This window comes from Fulmarus glacialis, unplaced genomic scaffold, assembly GCF_000690835.1.
Source record: "Fulmarus glacialis isolate BGI_N327 unplaced genomic scaffold, ASM69083v1 scaffold8055, whole genome shotgun sequence".
NCBI classification, from domain to species: domain Eukaryota; kingdom Metazoa; phylum Chordata; class Aves; order Procellariiformes; family Procellariidae; genus Fulmarus; species Fulmarus glacialis.
In genome coordinates, this window is record NW_009214900.1 from 19,665 (window position 1) to 40,318 (window position 20,654).

At 42.6% G+C, this 20,654-nt stretch overlaps 1 protein-coding gene across 1 annotated transcript in view; it reads right to left on the reverse strand.

The window, feature by feature from the left end:
* The window catches only part of WDPCP (WD repeat containing planar cell polarity effector), a gene marked incomplete at its 5' end in the record, with an annotated part of 92,881 nt that overhangs the window by 14,112 nt on the left and 58,115 nt on the right, over positions 1–20,654 (reverse strand). The window contains one exon of the mRNA XM_009578744.1: positions 2,747–2,882. Coding sequence (XP_009577039.1) covers positions 2,747–2,882 — 136 coding nt within the window. The remainder of the gene's footprint in view (positions 1–2,746; positions 2,883–20,654) is intronic.

Below are 20,654 nucleotides of genomic sequence, written 5' to 3' on the forward strand. Positions count from 1 at the left end.
AGCCCTGTTCCAGTGTTTGACCACCCTCTCAGTAAAGAAATGCTTCCAGCATTCCAGCCTAAACCTCCCCTGGTGCAGCTTTGAACCATTCCCACGCGTCCGATCACTGGATACCAGGGAGAAGAGATCAGCACCTCCCTCTCCACTTCCCCTCCTCAGAAAGCTGCAGAGGACAATGAGGTCACCCCTTAGCCTCCTTTTCTCCAAACTAGACTAACCCGGAGTCCTTAGCCACTCCTCATAGGACATGCCCTCCAGCCCGTTCACCAGCTTTGTTGCCCTCCTCTGGACGCATTCAAGGACCTTCACATGCTTCTTTGGGGCCCCAAACTGCACACAGTACTCAAGGTGAGGCCGCAGCATAATCACGGGATAATCACACCTTTTGACCGGCTGGTGCTGTGTTTGATGCACCTCAGGTTGGGGGTTGCCCTCTTGGCTGCCAAGGCACACTGCTGACTCATATTGAGCCTGCTGTCAACCAGCACCCCCACATCCCTTTCTGCAGGGCTGCTCTCCAGCCACTTCTCTTCCAATTTATACTTCTGCCCGGCATTACTCCATCGTAGCTGCAGAATCTGGCATTTCGACTTGTTAAATTTCATACCATTAATCATAGCCCAACGCTCCAATCTTGGCCAGAGAGACGAAACATTGCAATGACTGCAAACTGAGAACATCCCTATTTATGTAGGCTCCTAACACTCAAAACCTTCCCTTCTTTATACAAATTTCTTCAGATGAAAAAGTCTGATGCAGACTTGGCAGCAGATGTATTATAGAAAACAAACTCTGTGAAACTGGAGGCAAAACACAAGCCACAGTTACGTGCTTGTAACCCTCTGTGGTTTTTCTTAAGCACAGAGAAGAGGTTGTTGGAGTCACCTGTGCCTCAGCAGGTGACCTTCCCAGCCAGTTGGCATTGTCACAGGGAGTGGCTTTAAAACTCAAATTCATGTTGGCAGGCTTCAGGCGGTTGCGGCCAGCCAGGAGAGCCGAGAGAAGTTTTCTTTCACAGCTCTGCAAGAGGCAACCGAAAACTCCGGGGGGAGGTCAGCTGCAAGCACCGGGTGTCAGCAGGCGGAGGAGCTGGTCGTGTGGGTGGGGAGTTTGCTTTATACTCACCAACCTGGCAAGAGGCAAACAAAAGCCTCGGGAAATCCCAGCCGTTTATGCACCTCTGGCGATTGCAAGGAGCCACGCGTGAGGCTCAGCAAATTTTGGTGACCCACCTGGGCAGGCACAGGCGAATGTGGTCAAGCCAGGGAGCCCGGGAGTAGGAGTAAAGTTGAACTCTGCAATCTCTCTCCCAAGACGCCTGACGAAGGCAGACGCAGGACTGCCAGAGATGTGTGAGTCATAGCAACCTCCGAAAGGGAAAAGGTGAGCTAAAGGGAGGATAGCGTCTTTATACCTTGGGATCAGAGGCATGTTGGGATTAGTCTCTGCTCTAGCGCTCTGTTAAAGGAGCTCCTTTTATTGGAGCACTTGGAAAGTCCTCTGTAGTCAATACAGTCTCCAGCATGATCTTACTGTATGTATTATTTGCCCATATCAGTATGGTGCTATCTCCATCTTGAAAGTTAAGACAGAATAATTGTGCACTATATTTTTAAAAGCAGGCTCCATCTCCAAATCCATTAGATATCTCTGAAAGCTTTAGACAGTATTCTGTATCCTAAAAGTTGTAGACTATGTATAAAATAAATATTTCACTGGTGGTGTGCAGCTGGTATAATGGATTGAGCAAAAGCTCAATCTCTTCAAGTGAAGAAAGACAGAAAACTAGGTAATACACAGATTTCCAGAAGGAGAAAGAAATGTCTTTCTTGCTCACATGAAGAGTGACCAGCACAGTTGTATACAAATGGTTAGGATGATTTGTCAACGTGGAAGTTCAACGTTGTACTCACACTAGATTTACTAAAAATGTTCCTACATACAGAAAGCATAGAAAACAAAAATAAGTGCATCTATATACCCATTGGGAACAAATAATTGTTTCTTTTCTATCAAGGATGCATGGAGAAAAATAAGAGAAATAAATGCTTTTTTAACCTTTGCAGAAGAGCTGTTTCATTCTAATTTCCCATCTGTCGCAAGGTGGTGTGCTGGTTCACTAGCAACAAAAGCACTGAAAAAAACCCCAGTCATCAGACCTGTTGTTTCTCTCATAATAGGTAAGTTCCACGTTTTAATCAACTTTGGAAGAATGGCACTCTTCAAAGATCATCTCAGGGATTTTGATCACAGGGTAGTGATGAGCTTACAAAAATGTGTAAAGATCATGTTAGGTTTTTAAAAATTCTGTTTACCACCTGTAACTGTTAATTTGCTGCATTTCTGTTGCTGTATTTCTCTCTTCTGCACATTCATCAAGGAAGGCTGCATTTGCCCAAATGGTTTAATTTGAAAATGGTTGTGCTAGTGCATGTTAAATGCTCACAAACTGTCTCTGTTTCTGGAGATTGCTTTGTGTCCATGCCATGTCCTTCTGGCTTCCAAGTTTTTCTTAGTTCCTGCTTAGTGTCTTAATGTTTTATTGTGTTTACAGTCATGATGCAGATGACAACTGAGGTTGTCAGGAAAGTTCAGAATATCAAACATACATTTCAAAAGTATTTTAGTTAATTGTTCCCCTCTCCCTTCCATTTTCTGTTATAGAAATATAGGATTTTCCTTGGCTTTACGAAACATCTTTGATAGACACACAAGTTGCCTGTGTGCCATTCCCTGCGCCGCTCACCTGCGGGAGCAGCTCTGCACTGGGGGTCTGATGGCCGGACCAGGAGCAGGTGGGTCGCGCTCTCCTCCATGCTCCGAAGATCGGTCAATAAAAGCTTCGCAAGACAGCTCTTCTTCATCTGACTGTCCCAGAAGTTCTGTTAAGATGAATCAAGATACAGTATCAGGCTTACTTAATTTAAAAGTACCAATCAAGTTGCCAACTCTTTGCCTTAGACATCAATAAGGACAAGGGTGTCCTCTCTTGAGGATGTAATTTGATCCATCCTGTAATGGATCAAATTGAATGGAAAACCATACACTTATACAGCTTTCACTCTTGACTTTTCCCCTTGAAAAGGAGGCCAAGTAGCTAATGACCAGCAACAATAACATGTCCAAGAGTTTTTGGAAGGGAGGGAGCGAGTGTGTGTTGGCTTTAGTTAGCAAGGAGGAAATGCCTTCTCTAAATTGTCAACTACAGAAGGTCTAGCTGGCTGCCAAAGGCTGCTGCGTGTGAGTATTTCACTGTTGCCATACAGATCAAAGTCTTATGAATTGGACTGTTGCCCCACAAGGGTACGTGTAACTCCTTCCTTTAAAAATAAAGACTTTCCTTAGCTTTGTTTCAAAATATTTTGGTTCACAATCAAGACCTGAAGTCTTCAGGTAGGTGAAGGAGGAGCCTCCAATTCCCAAGTTCCAGTCTGAGCCCTGTGGGGAAGGAAATTGTTTGAAAATACCCGAACCACTTAAAAATATAAAGGAGGAATTGCATATTCTAGGAGTGAGACTTAAAATAAATAAATAAAAAATGTAATCAAACCCCAGGCTAGCAGAGTTTGGATTAAGGAAAAAAATCCTGTTACAGATAAAGACTTTAAAAGATTTTCTCAAAATCGTAAGACCCTTTTGCATTTTTTCTTTTTTAATCCTGTTTTTCTCCCCTTGTTCTCTGCCTTCCCGGATCCTGTATAAGCTAATCTGCACGATACCCATGGCAACACCATGGGCAGTGTGAAGAATATAATGCTCTTGCGAGTGTTGCCATACTGCTGGTTTACATTTTGGCCGGAGACCCAGAATGCTCACTGGCTTAGGAGGGCAAATCTACTTGTAAGCGTTTCTGAATCTCTGAGTCCTCAAAAGCTAACGCCGTAAGATTGCTGCGGACTATTTCTACTCTTCATGCTACCTAAATATTATTTGCATCTGTGGCGCGAGAGAGGGTGAAGCATGGCAACCAATTTGCCTTTCTCAGGTAACTGATATTCTCCGCCTGTGCTGCCGTTTTCCATACGTGGAGCAATGTGGAGAATCGCTGAAAACAACCAACTTGGTCAGGGGCAACACACCTCCAAGCATGCACATCACATTACAATAAATAGAGGAGCTAAACTAGCCCTGGTGCAATTTCTCCTCTACCTTGAATAAAAAGTCCAAAGAGAAAAAAAGGAGGGGAGAAAAAAGGTATACGAGCAATGCTCTATGTCTAGGAAACTCAACTCAAGGACAAGTAAAGTAGGTTTCTCTGGAGATCTCTTCTTGGAGCCTGTTGCAAAGTGAGCAGCCAAGAGAAGGAGGGGAGCAATACAGAGAACTTAAAAAGGCGCAGGAGAAACTGCTTTTGATACGCATGAAGAACTCTGGGAAAGGGCTTAAACAAAATTCCTGTTGATGTGTGTGTAGGCAAAATCCATCGCAGCTCTCATGGGACAAACTTTGACAGCCTCTGCTTGGGAACACAGCTCTCACTGCCATGCTTCCACCTGTGAACCGAGTCTTCGGTCCTGAAGAGCCTCCCTCTTCACTTGGCCTTAGCTTTTAAGGAGGGAAATGTTAAACCTTCTAGTTTTCTGAATGTCAAAGCTAAGACGTACAGTGTGAGTCAAGCTGGTGTAATTCATCTTTTTTTTCTCTTTTTTTCTTTTTCCACCTACTCAGTAATGTCTAAGGCCTACATAAGTTACCCCCTTAAAGTTACAAACTTTCACCAATATACGATGTCCATGGCTTCTCCTTAGACATCACTCCTGAGGCTGACCTAGCTCCAAGGAGCAGTGGCATTTCAGAACGTAAAACCCTGAGAGATGCTGAGAGAGGACTGTGTATTGAGAAAGGAAACAAAACAGGATTGGGTCAGCTTTGTCTTGATCTCTTTCCACCATACTATCAATTTGCATTTTCTTGTACCTGCTGAGAACCAGATCTGAATAAATCACAGCCCTCTCACGTCAATCACCTTAGTGTAACTCACGCACATACTCTGGGTGGGACCTAGCAGTTTTGTAAGGTGGAGTGGGCTACAATTTGGATATATCCAGTCTTCACGTGGCATATTTCTAATATATGAACGCTATAAGCAACTATAACCATGACCACTGACTTTGATATTTTGCACTGTGGATGCAGCACAGCTATACCTTGTTAAATAATGCTACTGGATCCATAGGAATCTCATGGAAAACAGAGCAGTCTGTCATATGCAAGCACACTTGTAGCCAAAATTGGGGGATGAGAGGGGTTCTTACCCACGGGAGTGCAAATGGATTTCTTTGCACTTTCATATCTAAATTAAATATCTGAAACTGACCTCAAGTTACGAGGATTGAACCTATTCTAGTCTGGGTATACAGCTGCAGCGTTGCAGTAGAACATTAGATAGAATCAGATGCCAGGAGTGGTTCAAAGCCACAAAACCATCAGATAGGAGCTCTAGAGTAAAGAAATAAACATTTTTGTTGTGGGATATTGGACTGTGTTCCCTGTGAGAAGTGCTACAGCAGGAAAAACAAATGCGCAAGGAACACTGTTTAAACAACATAGCCCTTCCCAAACCAGAGGCACATATCCCACATTTAATTAAAAAGGGAAGAATTTTGGCAACAACGCCATAGAGCTGGGAGAGGGTGGTGGTCCTCACATCTAGATGAGGGCTCTGGCTAGGGTTTGGTGCTTAATAAAGACTTGACTTTGTGCTAGCATTGGAGGTATCACAAGTTGCACCTAAGATTTCGTATTAGGTAATCTAGGATCTTCCTTTGGCTTATTGCACAATAAACCCTTGCTGTTTTTAATTCTAACCTAGTATTTGCTTATCAGGTTAGGATCTGGGGATTTGAATCTGAATTTGAATTTTAGAAACTTGAGAGTTGGTATTGTGGCTAAAGTCGTTTCATCATTGAAGTCATTTATCAGATGCAATAATATGAATTATATTGTGCTAAAAAACTTTATCTACAAAATCCCATTTGTCATGATCAATATTAGGATAATGTTGTACACACACAACTGCACAATGCACATTCTGCATTTCCAAAATTTGCTGATACCTGCTATTGCTACATCTAGCACCCGTCTGAAATAGCCAAATATGTTTCTTTACAAGTCCACTAAAAGTTTTCCTATGCTTTAATGAGCAGCATGCTCTCTGAGCACCGTATGCAGATGACGAGATCTCATGCCTTCCCTGCTCATGTATGTGTCATTATTTAACCGTACCTATTCTCTTTTGGATCTGTGTCTGCAAATCAGGAGCTGTTTCCATTCTCCAGTATCCTCCATTGGACTTTCAGGGATAAAAATGCATTTTAAAATGTGCAATCCCACGGTAAAATGAAAGTCTGCTTTGAATATTGTTGGCAAAATTGATAGCTCTACTTAACAGAAGCCATTAAGTTATTTACAAACTAGCAGGTGCTCTTGTAAAAATACAGCCTTTTTTGGGCATGAAAAATAAACTAGTTGATAAGCGAGAGATAAGCCATTTGACTTCTTCTTTGTGTGCCCGGCATGGTATGCACAGCCAATTCTGTACAATCTGATGTTTACAGAGCAATCGTAATGTACGACCTCCTTAGGCAACAGGGACACAAGCAGCCTTTAAAACGCTGAAGCAAGCATTTAATCAGAACTCTTCATGCTGATCTTTGAAAAATTCAATAAGTTCAAAAAATGTAACTCCTTCTAAAGATAAAATATCAGTTTTTTGCTTCAGGAGTTGCAAATATATCCCAATGAACTCCCAGTGAACCACACAGACTTCAGACGTAACTGCTCTTTTTTTAAAAAAAAGAAGCAAATAGTAGAGTTTTTCTGAAAGAAATAAATCAAGGGTCTGAAGAAATGCAAATGCTTAAGCAAAGCGAGTGCTGTAAAACAGTATATTTAGTAATAACCCAAACAATCACACTTTTTTTTTTAGGCATTTAAACAAATTCTTTTTTTTACCTGAATAGCTATTTCCATGTGAATAAGTTCATATCTCCTTTTACTATGCATTAACTTTTTTAAATTTTAATTTTTTATTTTTACCTGTTGAAATCAAGCGCTCATGCTTTTGTGAGTTGCTTTTTTTTTTTAAGGCAAATAAATAAATAAGGCAAAATAAAGCCTGCTGCAGGAGGTGTGACATTGAGCATGATCTCACGCATTATTAAGTTGCTCCACCTTAACTCTACCCCAGGTTTTCTCAAACTACATGGAGGTATTTCTAAAGCCACTGGGTAAAATTCTTTTGGTATCAAAACTAGTGGGAACTTTCATTGCTGACTTGAGTGTGATCAGCTCTTTTTTCTGGCTACAATTGTTTTCCTGAAAACGTCTTTCTAAATAAACAGATTCTAATAAAATTGTTTAGTTTCAACAAATTCCTGCAGGGAAACCACACAGCTTTGTTTGTATGTGTGGAAAAATATGACTCTAAACTTCTCTGCTTCTTTTGGTCTAGTTTTCCACAGCGTCTTATTTTTAGATTATTTTTCTGCTGTTTTATTAATTCCCAGTGCTGACATGTTTTCATTTGACAAATATAAATTGTTGAAATATTGTTTTTATAGTACTTTTAAAACTCATTGAGAACAGCTGTTACTGCTGAGAGAGCTGGAAAAGGTACATTAAATCAGAATATCTCCCATTTATGTTGTAATTTAACAATTTGATACCTGAGAAGATAAGGCACTTCAATCACTACTAAGTAGAAGCAATCCTTAATGGTAGCATAACATGTCATTATTTCACTAGTTGGATATTAGGCATATTAGCAGCAGCAAAACTGTTTCAGTGGGTGTGCCAGGAAATTTAAGAATTAAAATAAAAGTTCTGTGATAAAACTAAAGAAGTAGTTAACATTTATAAACAACTCCTTTTTTTTTGCAGTGTAGACAGTTATATTTCACTTAGCAGTCTTCTGCAGCTTGCAGTGAAATCTGGCTTTAAAACTTTCTGCAAATGGAAATGCCAAGTCTTTACTAGCTCTGGCTGAGATTTCAATCTCTACTACTCATTTGCTCTGCTAGAATCACACACAAAATTAAGCTAACCACTATATAGGCTGAATATCTCTCATTTTATATCTCCCTGGAGCCTAAGTAATCAGGTTCCTTAGGAACTACCCTAGCAGTGCCAATATTATTTAATTTAAAAAAAAAGGTGTGTCTTACAGGGTGATCCAGATGTGGTAGTACCAAGCTGTGATGGATCGCCAGCTGAAAGAGACTGAATAACCAAGGATTTGCTTCAATTCCAGGCCCTTTCACTTCAAAGGCTTGACTAGTGTCCCAGCAATAGAGATCTTGCACCTCTAGATTTTATCGGGTTTCCCGAACCATGTGAAGTTTGCTTCGTAATCTTGGCAGCGGGCAAGCGGCTCTCCTCTCGGCTGCCGATGCATGTTAACAAGCTGGAGTGCCAAGACACAAGATGAGCAACCTAAGGCTGTTATTGCTCAGTAATTACAGCAGGCACAGGAGGGAGGATACTCCTGGTGAGTAGGCATTTTCTTTGTTTGGTAAGTGGTACTTTAGACCAGTTTTTTTTTTTCTTTTTTTTTTTTCATTTTAAGTGACTATCTAGAAATACCTGTTCTAAAGGAAAGCTGGGCAAAAGCTGCTGGTGAGCAGAGACATTCCCATCGTTTGGGGTGAAGACTGCAGCAGTGGAAATGTGGGTGTGTGTGCTCCAGAGCATCTCAGCGAAAGCATTCAGGGAAGACCTGATTATTCTTAAGTGATGCTCTGGAGACTCCACAGAGGCAAGCCCGAACCCACAACGGGCAAAGGAGGTGCTGCCGAACTTGCATGTTCCTTCAGCTGCTCTTCGTGACGCCCGTGTGCGGGGCACACCCTCTGCTTGGCACTTCCAGCCCAAGGACCGAGCGTCTCCGCTCCCGGCTTCCGCCCTCCAGGCATCCAGAGCAGGGAGATGTGCCAGCCAGACCGGAGGCAGGTAGGCTCAGGGGAGAAGAAAACCATTTCAGGGGGTTAATTGAAAGAGAAATACATCTGCAAACACAAGATGAAGAATGGAAGCCTGCAAATAAATGCTGCCAGCTGGAAGCTGGCCAAACTGATAAAGCTGAAAAGAAATTGAGGGTTAAATGTTTTGGATGCTGAAGGCTTGGAGTTCAAAGAGGAGCTCAAGGAAACTCCCAGCCACCATACAAAGAGGCTCTAGGCAAACACAAGCCTTCTGCAGGACAGCTTTATCCCCAACAGAGTTTCCAAAAGGGAATAGTTCGGACGAATGGTTAAGGGATATCTTTTAGCACCTGTGAGCTCTAGTGCAAGGGAAGACGATGCCCACAGGTGAGCTATGGCTGAAGAGCAGAAGGAGTTGTTTTCCACAGGGAAAAGGATGAGAGTGCATCTGCCCACATTGGTTGGATGCTACAACGTGTAGCTGTGGATGTATTTTCATTGCTTGGTAGAAAGAGGCAGAAGGGAGCTGCTCCTCCAGGCCAGGAGGTGAGGGAAACCAGGGCAAGGCTGGAGGTCACTCTGCCTTCCCTGGAGCATCAGGTCCTGTCCATGTCAGGAGGTGGGTACTGTACCTGATGGCAACCCAGTTTTCACCAGGTATATAAGGACTGAGAGACTGCAACTTGAAACTCCTGCCTAAATCCCAGGGAGAAAACACCGTTAGAAGGATGCTTCCTTTTCCAAAGAAAATCTCTGTTTCGGGTCTGCATGGGCTACTATTTTCTACACAGTGGATTGGGGGTAGGAAAGCCACCTTTTTTCACTGGACCAGGAAGCTGTACTCAAAACAGAGGATGGGACAACTGGTGATGTGTCTCTCCGATATAACACTCTCCGTGCCAGGCCATTCTGGTGGTTTTGTGACAAGGACCCTGCATTTCCAGCACTGACCATCCCCTAGAGGCTATACGACAAGACCACCTTGGTCTTCAGACAGCCTTTTTTTTAACCAGCTGTGGTCAGAGTCCTTTACAAATGAGGTCTGCGTCGTTATCCCACGCTACAGTGGGGTACGATAGCGGCACGAGGACAGCAAGGCACGGCCGCGTAACACTAAGGCTCTTAGTGTAATTCCTCTGCAGGAATTACATTTACAGGTGGGAAAGTCTTAGTCGTAATATCAACACTTTTTGAGCAGGTGCATAACTACGCCATAGCGCTGGAGCAAGGCTAGAGTTCAAGAGTTAGCTAATTGTATCTCTCTCAAAAAGGAATTGCCTCAGACCAGTTAATTTGTCAAGATAACGAATTGCAGCAATTCTCCTCGTTTGGAGCTGGGCCACTAACACTGATCTGAACTGTATTTAAACCCTTGATGACAGAGACTGAAAAAGATATTGCAATACTGGAGGTACAGGTTCCTAAAGCAAAACTGCATGTACAGCTGGAGTAGAGAGGCAGCAAGGGCATGCGAGTACACATCCTGCATATCCCTTAGATATGAAGAAATTCCCTGGGGCACCGACTCTGGTGCCTGGGCAGGCAGAGTTCATCTTGAATCTTTGGGAGTGATTGAGGTCCAACTAGGATAATACAGTACCCATCAAGTCTCAATTTCTGCAATATGAGATAACAGGAACAGAATTTTTACCTCCCCCCTTCCAAAAAAAGAAACAGACCCCAAAAGTACTGATTTGAAGTTATTGAAGGTTTTCTGGTAGCCGCAAGAAAAAACCCCTCCGTGGGCCTGATGCTGTGATTCCCATGGCACTGTATTCTCCCAAGCCCCAGGTTGCTACCGCATTTTTCTTTTCTGTGCAGCAGTAGACATGAACAAGTTTGGAGGAGAGGAAAAGCAGAAGAAAGCTTCAGTAAAAATGCAGGCTTAGCCCAATGACTGTCCTCTATTTCTGCTGAAAGTGAAGCAGACAGCATCAGGTAAAATGAAATGACATATGTTCTTGTGCCAGACCTTCTCTGGCTGCCAGGCGTTCCTTCTCCCACAAGAGAAACATGGACCAGAATAAATTCTGTACATTGACTCAGGGGAACTGAAAAGAATCAGGGATGAGCAATACCGTCCCTGAAGGACGCTCCAGACATGCTTAAGTTGGGGAGCAGGACCAACTTTCCTTGGGCTTCACTGGGATGCTCCTCCAAAGAAGCCAGGACAAAGCCTCTGCTGCTACTGGTATCTCCTACAAGTGGAATAGGACGCATTGAAGTATCTTCCATTTGTGCTCCAGCAATGCTTTTTTGGTGTTAGAAAAAGCAAGAATGTTTTTAGAAATTATTTCATGCTGTTAGGTTAAGCAGAAATGATGTCAGGTAGAGGCAGAGAACTGTGCAAGACCTTTGACAAAGACAACCTGACTCTCGCCTTGCATTGGCACACCCTCTACCCTCTCTGGGAAAAGGATGCACTGAAAACAAAACTGGTTGTTGATGACTCTGTGACTATGTCAGCGCCTTAAAAAGCATCAACACGAGAAATTAGCCAGACAGCTCGTTTCAGAATATTAGGAATGAAATTACTTTCTTTCTCATGTTATTCAGAATAATCATTCTCTACCTTTAAGTCCACTTAATTTAGAAAAGCAAAGTGGCTCTTATTTTGGAATAAGTGCATCCACAGGCAGAGTTCTTTCAAAATAGGTAATCTGGTCATTGCCACATGTAAACAAGCCCTTATAAATTGACGAGGATGTTAAAGAACTCGTGAAGGTATGGCCCAGGACTTCTTACTCAATTTGCAAGCACTTACTTAGACCTATCTTCCTCAGGGCTAATATGGTGATCAACAGAGCTTACAGAGAGCCGGGTTGAATTTAAACAACATAGTCATATGTTTGAAAAAGAAATGAGCTTTTGAAAACTGTCTCCTCCTGTAGTCCCCTCAAGTTCCAAGTTCAATCTTGCTTGAGTTGATTCTCACTTTTAAATACCACAGTCAAGCGGTAATCTAGGATTTAGTAGATCTCAGAAGTGTTAATTGCCCATAAGATTGGGTCTAAGGCTGGTACGGGCTGGGGATGAAGTGCGTGCAGCCTCTTCTGGAACAAGCGAGTGACTGATAAAGGGTATCTTTACATTGCTTGCAGCTAGTTTCTTGGCTTTGGCTGTAGTAGAAATGTCTTGCTGTGCGCAGTTTGCAAAGAGAGGCTTAAATGTTAAGGTAGAAAATTATAGAAAGAACAGATCTTTCCAGGATGGGTTATGTCATCTTGTGCAATATGTAGGCTGCTTATCTGTTTTTCTTCCCAAGACTTTTCTGCTGCTGGAGTGCTCTTGGGAAAGAAAGGGCCATCTCAGACTGGAAATCTGGGCTGAGGTTGCTCTGACTGTGTTTGTGGTGGCTTAGTGCATATGTCCACACAGCGTGGCAGCAGCAAGAGCTATGTGGGAGATGCAAAGTGACCTAGATCAGCACCCCTAATTCCTGCAGCTGTGCTAGTTGCTCCGTCCTGTGCAAGTGTGATGTGAACCAAATACCAGTCATGTTAGAGACTGACCTTGTTTTCTTGGAGAAACCTGTGTAAAAATGGATATAACAACACTCTTGACACTTACCTCACAGGATGTTGTGAAGCTTAATTAAATGTGCGCAAAAGCATTTTGAGATCCTTAGATGAAAGATGTTTTTATAAATGCAAATTATAATAATTACGGCTAGTAACCACCATCAACTACTGAAACAATTAATTCAGGTTGCCACAGGCCATCACAACAACGTGTGCAAAGAGGCCTCAGCCATTTAATGACATATATGTTGCGTGAGAACTCAAAGCCTTAAAAATGCTATAAACAAAGAGGAAAAAACTAGACACTCGGGGCTTGCCCCTGCTGGGTGCAGTTGGTGGAAGTTTCCTCTATTGCTTCCGTCACCCCCGGGTTTGCATTGCGACTCATCCCCAACGAGAAGAGCCCACCTTAAAGATTGCATCAGTGGGATCATTTTAAGTCCCTATGATTTTTATATTTAACATTGCAAGGAAACTGAAAATGACTGCAAATACCTTGGCTCACAAAAATCGGGAAATACACAAATATAACTCCGTTTTTTGTTAATTCTCCCTCTCACCCCCAAGTCCAGCCCACTTACAGCATCACAGAATAGACTTTGGCTACAGGGTATTATCCAGCTGACTTTCCCAGGGCGAAAACAAAAGCTAAGCAATCAAGATGTGTCTGGCCAAATACTTAAAGGCCCAGTGCACACATTTAGTTGACAACCGACTGAAATCTGAACCGTTTTGCTCAGCCTTTCTTGTTGCTTCAAAACTGATTTGGGCTTAAACAGCTAAAACCTACAGGTGTTTAAATGCTCCCCCTTGTCAGCAGAACAGCCTCATCAGACATGGTCTGAGGATGCGGTCAGACTGGAAGAGATATCCAAAGACCCCACAGGTGAATCCCAAAGAGCAGGCTAGCCCACCTGTGCCCCTCAGGCTTATTTCATTGCTTGCCTTTAAAGACGAAAATTCAGAAGAGTAGTGGTTACTAAGCATCCAACTTACCAAAGCAATTAGGCTAAATGCACTGCAGCTAGAAATTTAAGCAATGCACTGAATTTAATTTGAGAATTCATGCTCATAAGACTGAAATCTTTAACATTTAACCTAGCAGCAAATTAAATCAGCTTTCTGATCAAGTGAAAAATTCTATGCTATTGAAGTTTGAAAGTGTGAAGCATACACTTACTAAAAGGAGGTTTTTTTCTTTTTCTTTTAATGAAGAAAAACTTGGGACCAGTTAGTTGCCTAATCCAAATAATGGAAAAATGGGAATACTATCTGTAAATAAAGCCCAAATTACAGAACAGTATTGCTTTCTGGCCTCTGCCAGACTAATGTGCTCATAGTCAGTGGGTTTCATGGAAAAAAAAAGTTACTCATGCTGGAAGGTTGTATAGACTAAACTTAGTCCGATATCAACGAGCTTAATACCTGCAGAGTTTAGCAACAGCTAGCTTTCCATGTACCAAAACTGAAAATGCTTACATGTTTTTTTCAGTCCCTTTAAAAATACTGACTTTCTATAATATCTTCTGCGCTTTAAGAATTAGGATACTAAGTTGGGAACTTCCTGAGTAAGTTTTCATAAAATAAGGGCCAAGCTTTTATGGGGTCTGTGAGCGTGCGTAGAGAATCAGCAACACTGGTGCAATGTATAGAAAACATGCTACACAGTAGGTACCAACATATTATTTTAAACCTACAAATTATACAACTTTTTTGTGATGTGTATACATGCAAGTTGTGTGTTTGCACACACATGCACATAAATATACACACACACTATGCATACTGACATCCTGTTGCTAAGCTCTCTTAATGACACTTATACGGTGCTCTGTTCAATGTCTCTTGGCTAAATCCTACAATAGGAGATAAAACTTGGATGCATTTTCTAAATGTACCTCAAGGCACTAGGACATAAAAGAAGTTGGGGTATTAGAGCATGTCTTGTTTTAACCATCTCCAGAGCACCCTGACTGACACTTTACAATTTACAAGAAAGGTGTGGTTAATAAAGCCACTGAAGCAGATATAAGGGCAGGTCCTCCCTGATAGGCATTTATGGCCCGTCACTCACCCGCTCCAGCGCTTTGCTGCACAGACTTGCTGATAACCACCAGCACATTCTGTAGTTCAGGTGCCCAAAGGCCTTAAAAGCCGAGGTGACTCTATTGGCATCTGAAAACCCCAACTGATGGGTTGACACTTTCCTTCCTACCCCTTACCAGTAGAAGAGACTAATCTAGAGGGAAAATGTAAAGTTTTGGAAAGGGGACACGCTACACTTCGTATGCCCTTTCGAAGGGGAAATCCAACCTTGTAGAAACAGCAGGTTTTTCATTCCCAGGCTGTTCCTTCCACTCCCTGGGAAGATCTTCATCTGACTGGTATCCCTCAATTACAGACTGGCATGAATACCAGAGTGGTTTTTCTTTTTAAAAACCTCACAGAGGTAGTTTACACTATATGCTGCCTTCTGCAAACACAAATACTTTCTCCCTGCCTATTTAAATAAATTCTGTCAGCAGGAGCAGCGGCTGCGGATGCCGCTTGGGAAGCTCAGAGCCCTGGAGGGAGCTGTGGCCAGCTCCTGGCGTTGCTTGCGCTTCTGAAGGTAACCAGGAGGGAAGTCCATGGGAAGCAATGCAAAGCACCGACGCCTGATGCCAGGGAAAAAAAATCACCATGGCTCCTGCTGGAGTCCTCTCACTGCCCCATTTCATTCCCTTCCTTCTCCTCTTCTCATCGAAGTAGACAACAGGAATTTGGAGATAAGATTCTGTCTCAGACAGATGCTCACCTTTTCAGAAAAAAACATTATTTTTATTTTAAGAGAAGGTAATTAACCTAGACTGCATTCTCAGATATCTGTTGAATACAGCATTTCTTGTCAGCCACTCCTTTCATCACTTAAAGTGCATTTTGTATCCATGGAAAGCAATTAATGTTCAACAGGGAAAGCTGGCCCTTGCAAAGCATCTTTCCACATTCCTGCATTGCCGCAGCGATCTTTTTCTTTCCTTACATGCCACCACCAGTCCTTCTCATACAGACGTGCATCACTTGGAGAAGAGAAGGCTCTGGGGAGACCTTATAGCAGCCTTCCAGTACCTGAAGAGGGCCTACAAGAATGCCGGAGAGGGACTTTTTACAAGGGCATGTACTGACAGGACAAGCGGTATTGACTTTAAACTGAAAAAGGGTAGATTTAGGTTAGACATAAGGAAGAAATGCTTCACTCTGAGGGTGGTGAGGCACTGGAAGAGGTTGCCCAGAGAAGTTGTGGATGCCCCCTCCCTGGAAGTGTTCAAGGCCAGGCTGGATGGGGCTTTGAGCAATCTGGTCTAGTGGAAGGTGTCCCTGCCCATGGCAGGGGGGTTGGGACTAGATGATCTTTAAGGTCCCTTCCAACCCAACCCATTCTATGATTCTATGATTCTATGATTCTATGATTCTATGATTCTATGTTTACTATCTGCCTGGTTATTACTGTGTCCTTGTAGCCCTTCCTTATAGCCTGACTCTGCTCCCTCTGCCTCTTCTCTGGCTTCGGGTGGAAACTCTTCCTTGCACTTCACGTTTTGTGGGACATTTTTGAACTGGTTTAGGCTGCAGGTGGGAACTCAGCCCATTGCAGGGAGAAGGGATCAGTCAGAAGGAAAGTGTCACCATGATCCTTTCTGATCTGTAAAGATCTTTACAAGAACAGTGCTCAGTTTAAAGCAGGCTTATAGCTCTCTGCTGCTTTCAGGTCTATTTTACTAATGATTTTGCTTCAAAATCAGCAAAGTTACCTTTGGACCCACCTAAACTAACTCTGGCTGAAAGTGCCATGTGAGCAGGTTGTGCCTGGCCCTGGAGCCGCTACTTATACCTACCCTGGGGCCCCGATGGAGCAGGGGGTACGGCCAGCTAAAACAGCCAGTGCTGGGGGTTTCTCAAACTGCTAGCCCAGCTGGCGTTTTCATCTGCTCCCTTTGTAACACAAACAAGAAGAAGAACCTGGTCTGAAACCACATGTAAAAATAAAGGGCTCTTCAATTCATATTTCTGAAGTCAAAATAGATGTGTAGGATAGCAGGAACTTTCAAGCCCCCACCAGTACCAATATAAAGAAAGGTTCAATCACTGCTATTTAAAATAGTGCAAAGCGAAAGAGAGTTAGGATGCAAGTAAACTGAAGTATAGGAGACAGCTTTCTAGGCAAGCTGAGTAGCATAAGGAGTGGAAGAACATCATCGTGGCAACTCTTAATATGAAAATGGTCAAGGATTACTTCACAATCTCATATTAGCAGGTGGCTGGAGCCATTTAATCAGGCATCTTTTCTATTCCTAATGCCTATAATTATCTATTAGAAAGACAAGGTCAAATTGGCACATGAGATTTTTCTTTCCCCACCCTCAACTTGAAGGGGTGCAAGGCTACCAAATTTTGGCAGTCTTTGCTCTCGTGAAGAGAACTGCAGCTATCCAAATTGGGGAATTGTAGCAGTGATAGTACCTGAGGATCCTTGCCTTGACTAGGATTACTCTGGGCTGTGCAGTGCATGCTCATAACTAACTACTCCTATGTCATGCAGTTACTAGAAAACTGGAAGTAGCTAAAAGAAAAGCCAGCATGCTTATATGCTTATTACAGCAGTATGGTGCTACTCAAGATTTAATCTATCAACATAAAAAAAAAACCCACTAAATTCAAGCGATGCTCGTAATCTCTTCCGTTTCAAAGGAGAAAAGAGGAAGGCAAAGCTGAATCCAAATGATCTTCTTGCACAACAGATTTCCTGATCCTGGTGAAGGCCAAGCTGATTTAGCCATTATGTTGACCTGATCTAAATCTGATTAAAGTTAATGGTGGAAACATTTCCAGTTCCAAACAGAAGGCAAAAAAATGCTATCCTACAAGTACTTGAGGTATTCTCAATACTAGAGGCAACTAGAGAATATTTTTTAAATTAATTTTCTTCTGAAAATACTTTTTTTCCCAAAACTGATTTTTATTTTAAAACCCTACTAACTTTTGAAACTCCCATGTAACCAAAACCTGTTTGCTACCTTTGCCATCTCATTTTGGGAAGTGCCTGGAACTTTTTTTAAAAACAATTGCAAACTCCTTAATATATGTTATGTTTTTACTATTTCTTCATCATGCACACCACTTATACACCAAAATAAGGTAGTATTTCAGACACAAAAAGTTGCTTTAAAACTAGTTTTTAAGTTTTTATATCCTTTTCTTCTGAATGAGTGGAACTTTTAGTTGTCTTTCTAACACAGTATTTTAACCAACTTCTGCAGGAACCATCTATAAGCATCAACATCGGCAGGCATCAACTTACATGAGTAATTTAACATTTGCATATGGGTAAAGCAGTTTACCTCCTGCGGACTGCAAATTACTAATAGTATTGACTGTTTCTTTTGCCCCAAAATAGGGTGTCAGATCAGTGTGTGCAGAAGCTCTTGTGCTGGTTTTGTAAATATTACACTTCTTTGACAACTGCAGCACCGGGAACCTGAGACACACTGAATGAAATGCAAACAGACTTATCTGTTAGTAAATAACTTCAATCAGGTGATGGAAAAACCTGAAATAAAATGTTTCTTGCTTTCTTTAACCTCTCCTTCCTCTCAGTTGCATATTGTATTTTCCCTGAGTAGAAAATGAGAAGTTTAGAATGGGATGGCATCCCTGCACGCCCCGGAATAGCCTTTGTGTATCATGGTTGTTGTCACACTGACACCTAATGGCAGATATGAACTAGAGTATTACAGCTGATTTCCCAGGGGTGTGTTTTTACCCTATGTTGTAAAAATTCCTTCCACAAATTATAGAAAATAAGTGAGCTTAGAAAATGGACTTCACCTGACCTGGGTGGTGACCAGGTGGTAACCTGGCCTGGTTAACCTCTGGGAGGGCAGCGCTGGAAACGCGACACCAGTGGGGAGAAGCTGCGGGCGCAGTGCCGAATTAGCACGAGAAAAGCGAGGTGCTGTGGCATGGGACTCGGATGCTGCCGAAAGGATGGGCGGCCGGTCACAGGGAGCTCACACAGTCCCCGAAGGAAAACGAAAGCACTGGAGGCTAAAACGAGCTAAAACGATGGCCAAAGTCATCCAGTAGGTTGGTGACGGATGGAAAGGTCTAATTTCATCCAGTCCCTGACCTGCTGTGTTGTTTCTGATCCTGATGAGCAGGCAGCAAAGCTCTCAAACACACAAGGGAATAGGTTGCGCCAGTGTAGTTGATAATAATATATGAAAACAAGGCATCGACTAAAGCTCGTGCTTCCTTCAGGAATTTTTGAGGAAATCAGGAATTTTTCCAGAATGTTTTACTGTTAAGATTCTGTGATCAGAGTGGAGTGCTGTGGTCCTAATTCTTCCCTTACATACCTAAGAGGCAACAGCAGTGCAGTCAGTGGGACCATCTGGGCTTACGTTGCAGCAGACTATGCTCACACGGGCTCCGTACGCGCAGCTGTGAGCTAAACATCTCGCCATTTCGTGGCTAAAAGCAAGGGCCTAAGGTAAGCACTTTGTGGCTGTTTTTCTTTGGCCACAATGCATCCTATGTAGTAAAATAAATAATTAATTGTAGCCATATTCTTTCATCTGGTTAATAAAAGTTTGTATTATTTAGGCAGAGGTGTGGTGAAATTTAGCAATGAACTTCAAGTGATGATTCAGGAGAAGTTTAGACCGGCTCCCAAATCCTTCCTTCCATGGGTTATGCGGCGCAGTCAGAGGGTGAGCTCATGTAAGGCTCCTGATTGTTCATGAGCAGCAATGCTTCCAGGTGATGTAAGATCGAGTCCCGGGGTTATTCTGCAAGGTCTCTGGGATGGCCCCAGAATCTGCTCTTCACCTGGTGCCCTTCAGGCGTATTTGGATATCTCCAGGAGGGATTTTCAGCAGTAAGAACATTAGCAAAGGAAATTACTAAATTTAGCAGGGGTATATGAATATAACCATAGTATGATGTAGCAGGAGGTAGGTTACATCAAGGAAAAAATATAAGCTAGCAGTGGTTATGAAACAGTGCTATATTTCTGAAAAAACTAGAAGTCACGCATAGGTTTTTAACGTAATTCTACAGGAAAGAATATTGTCTTCCACGTTCCTTTACAATGAAAATTTTTAAACTATCAGTTAATTGGTTAATCCGTGGGATCTAATTTATGTGAGAACTATACCCTGACTTTTTACTGATCTTGTGGTATGCAAGGACTCAAAGCTGTGCTCAGAGCCATCAATGGTGAAAGACAGCAAGGAAGTCCCTGTAACTCCTGCCCCTGGTTCCTTACGAGAAGCTCGCGCTGAGCTCTGAGCACCATCCAGACAGGGCTGGTAGAGTCAGGCATGGCAAGCCTCCCCCCTGACATCAAACACAGCCTTGCAAACACATTTGAAAGGGATCACTTTCAATATGGGCAAGAGCAAGGGGGAAGCTGTGCCCTCCCAGAAGGCAGAGGAGAAGCAGGGACGTGGGTGCTGGGGAGCCTGAGCTCCCAGGGGAGGCGGGTGTTACAGCCGGGCCCTGGGCTGGGAGGGCAGGAGGCAGAAATCAAGCGGCTGTTGCATCTTTGGTTATCATAAAGATGAAAAGGTGGGACCTGCAGTGTACCTGCAGTAAGTAACTAATTATAATGATCACCATACATGCTTATAAGCTATTATTAATGATATCTTTTCATCATATTATAATATTTTGCCATTTCATAATATCAACGTTGCAGAGATAACCAATGCTGCCTCACAATCTATTTTTAAGACTGAATTTTACAGTTTGAAATCTAGCACTTCAGGAAATTCAGGACTTTTGGTATCTTGAATGCTGTGAAAAATATTATTGAAGGGCAGATATTATTCATGCGTGAGTTCAGGAGTTGCAGCAGTCTCACGGCACTAAGATTTAAAGTAAAAAGAAGTCTCGGTGCAGACTAACAGGAAGGATATTTAGGGAAAAGATATTTCAAATAGCTGAAATGAAATACAGAGTGTATGCTGGGGGAAGAAAAAAGTCATTAATTCTGAATGTACTTACTGCCTTGTATTAGGCACTGTTGATCAGTTTTTCACCAACGCTTTTTCTTAAATAGCCCATTTCTTTTCTTCTTCTAGCCAAGTTTGGCACTTTAGAAAGTGCAAGACTGACAACAGCGATGGGTGCAAAGCTTATTCTCGGGCCCTGCTGAACTTTTTGTTACGGC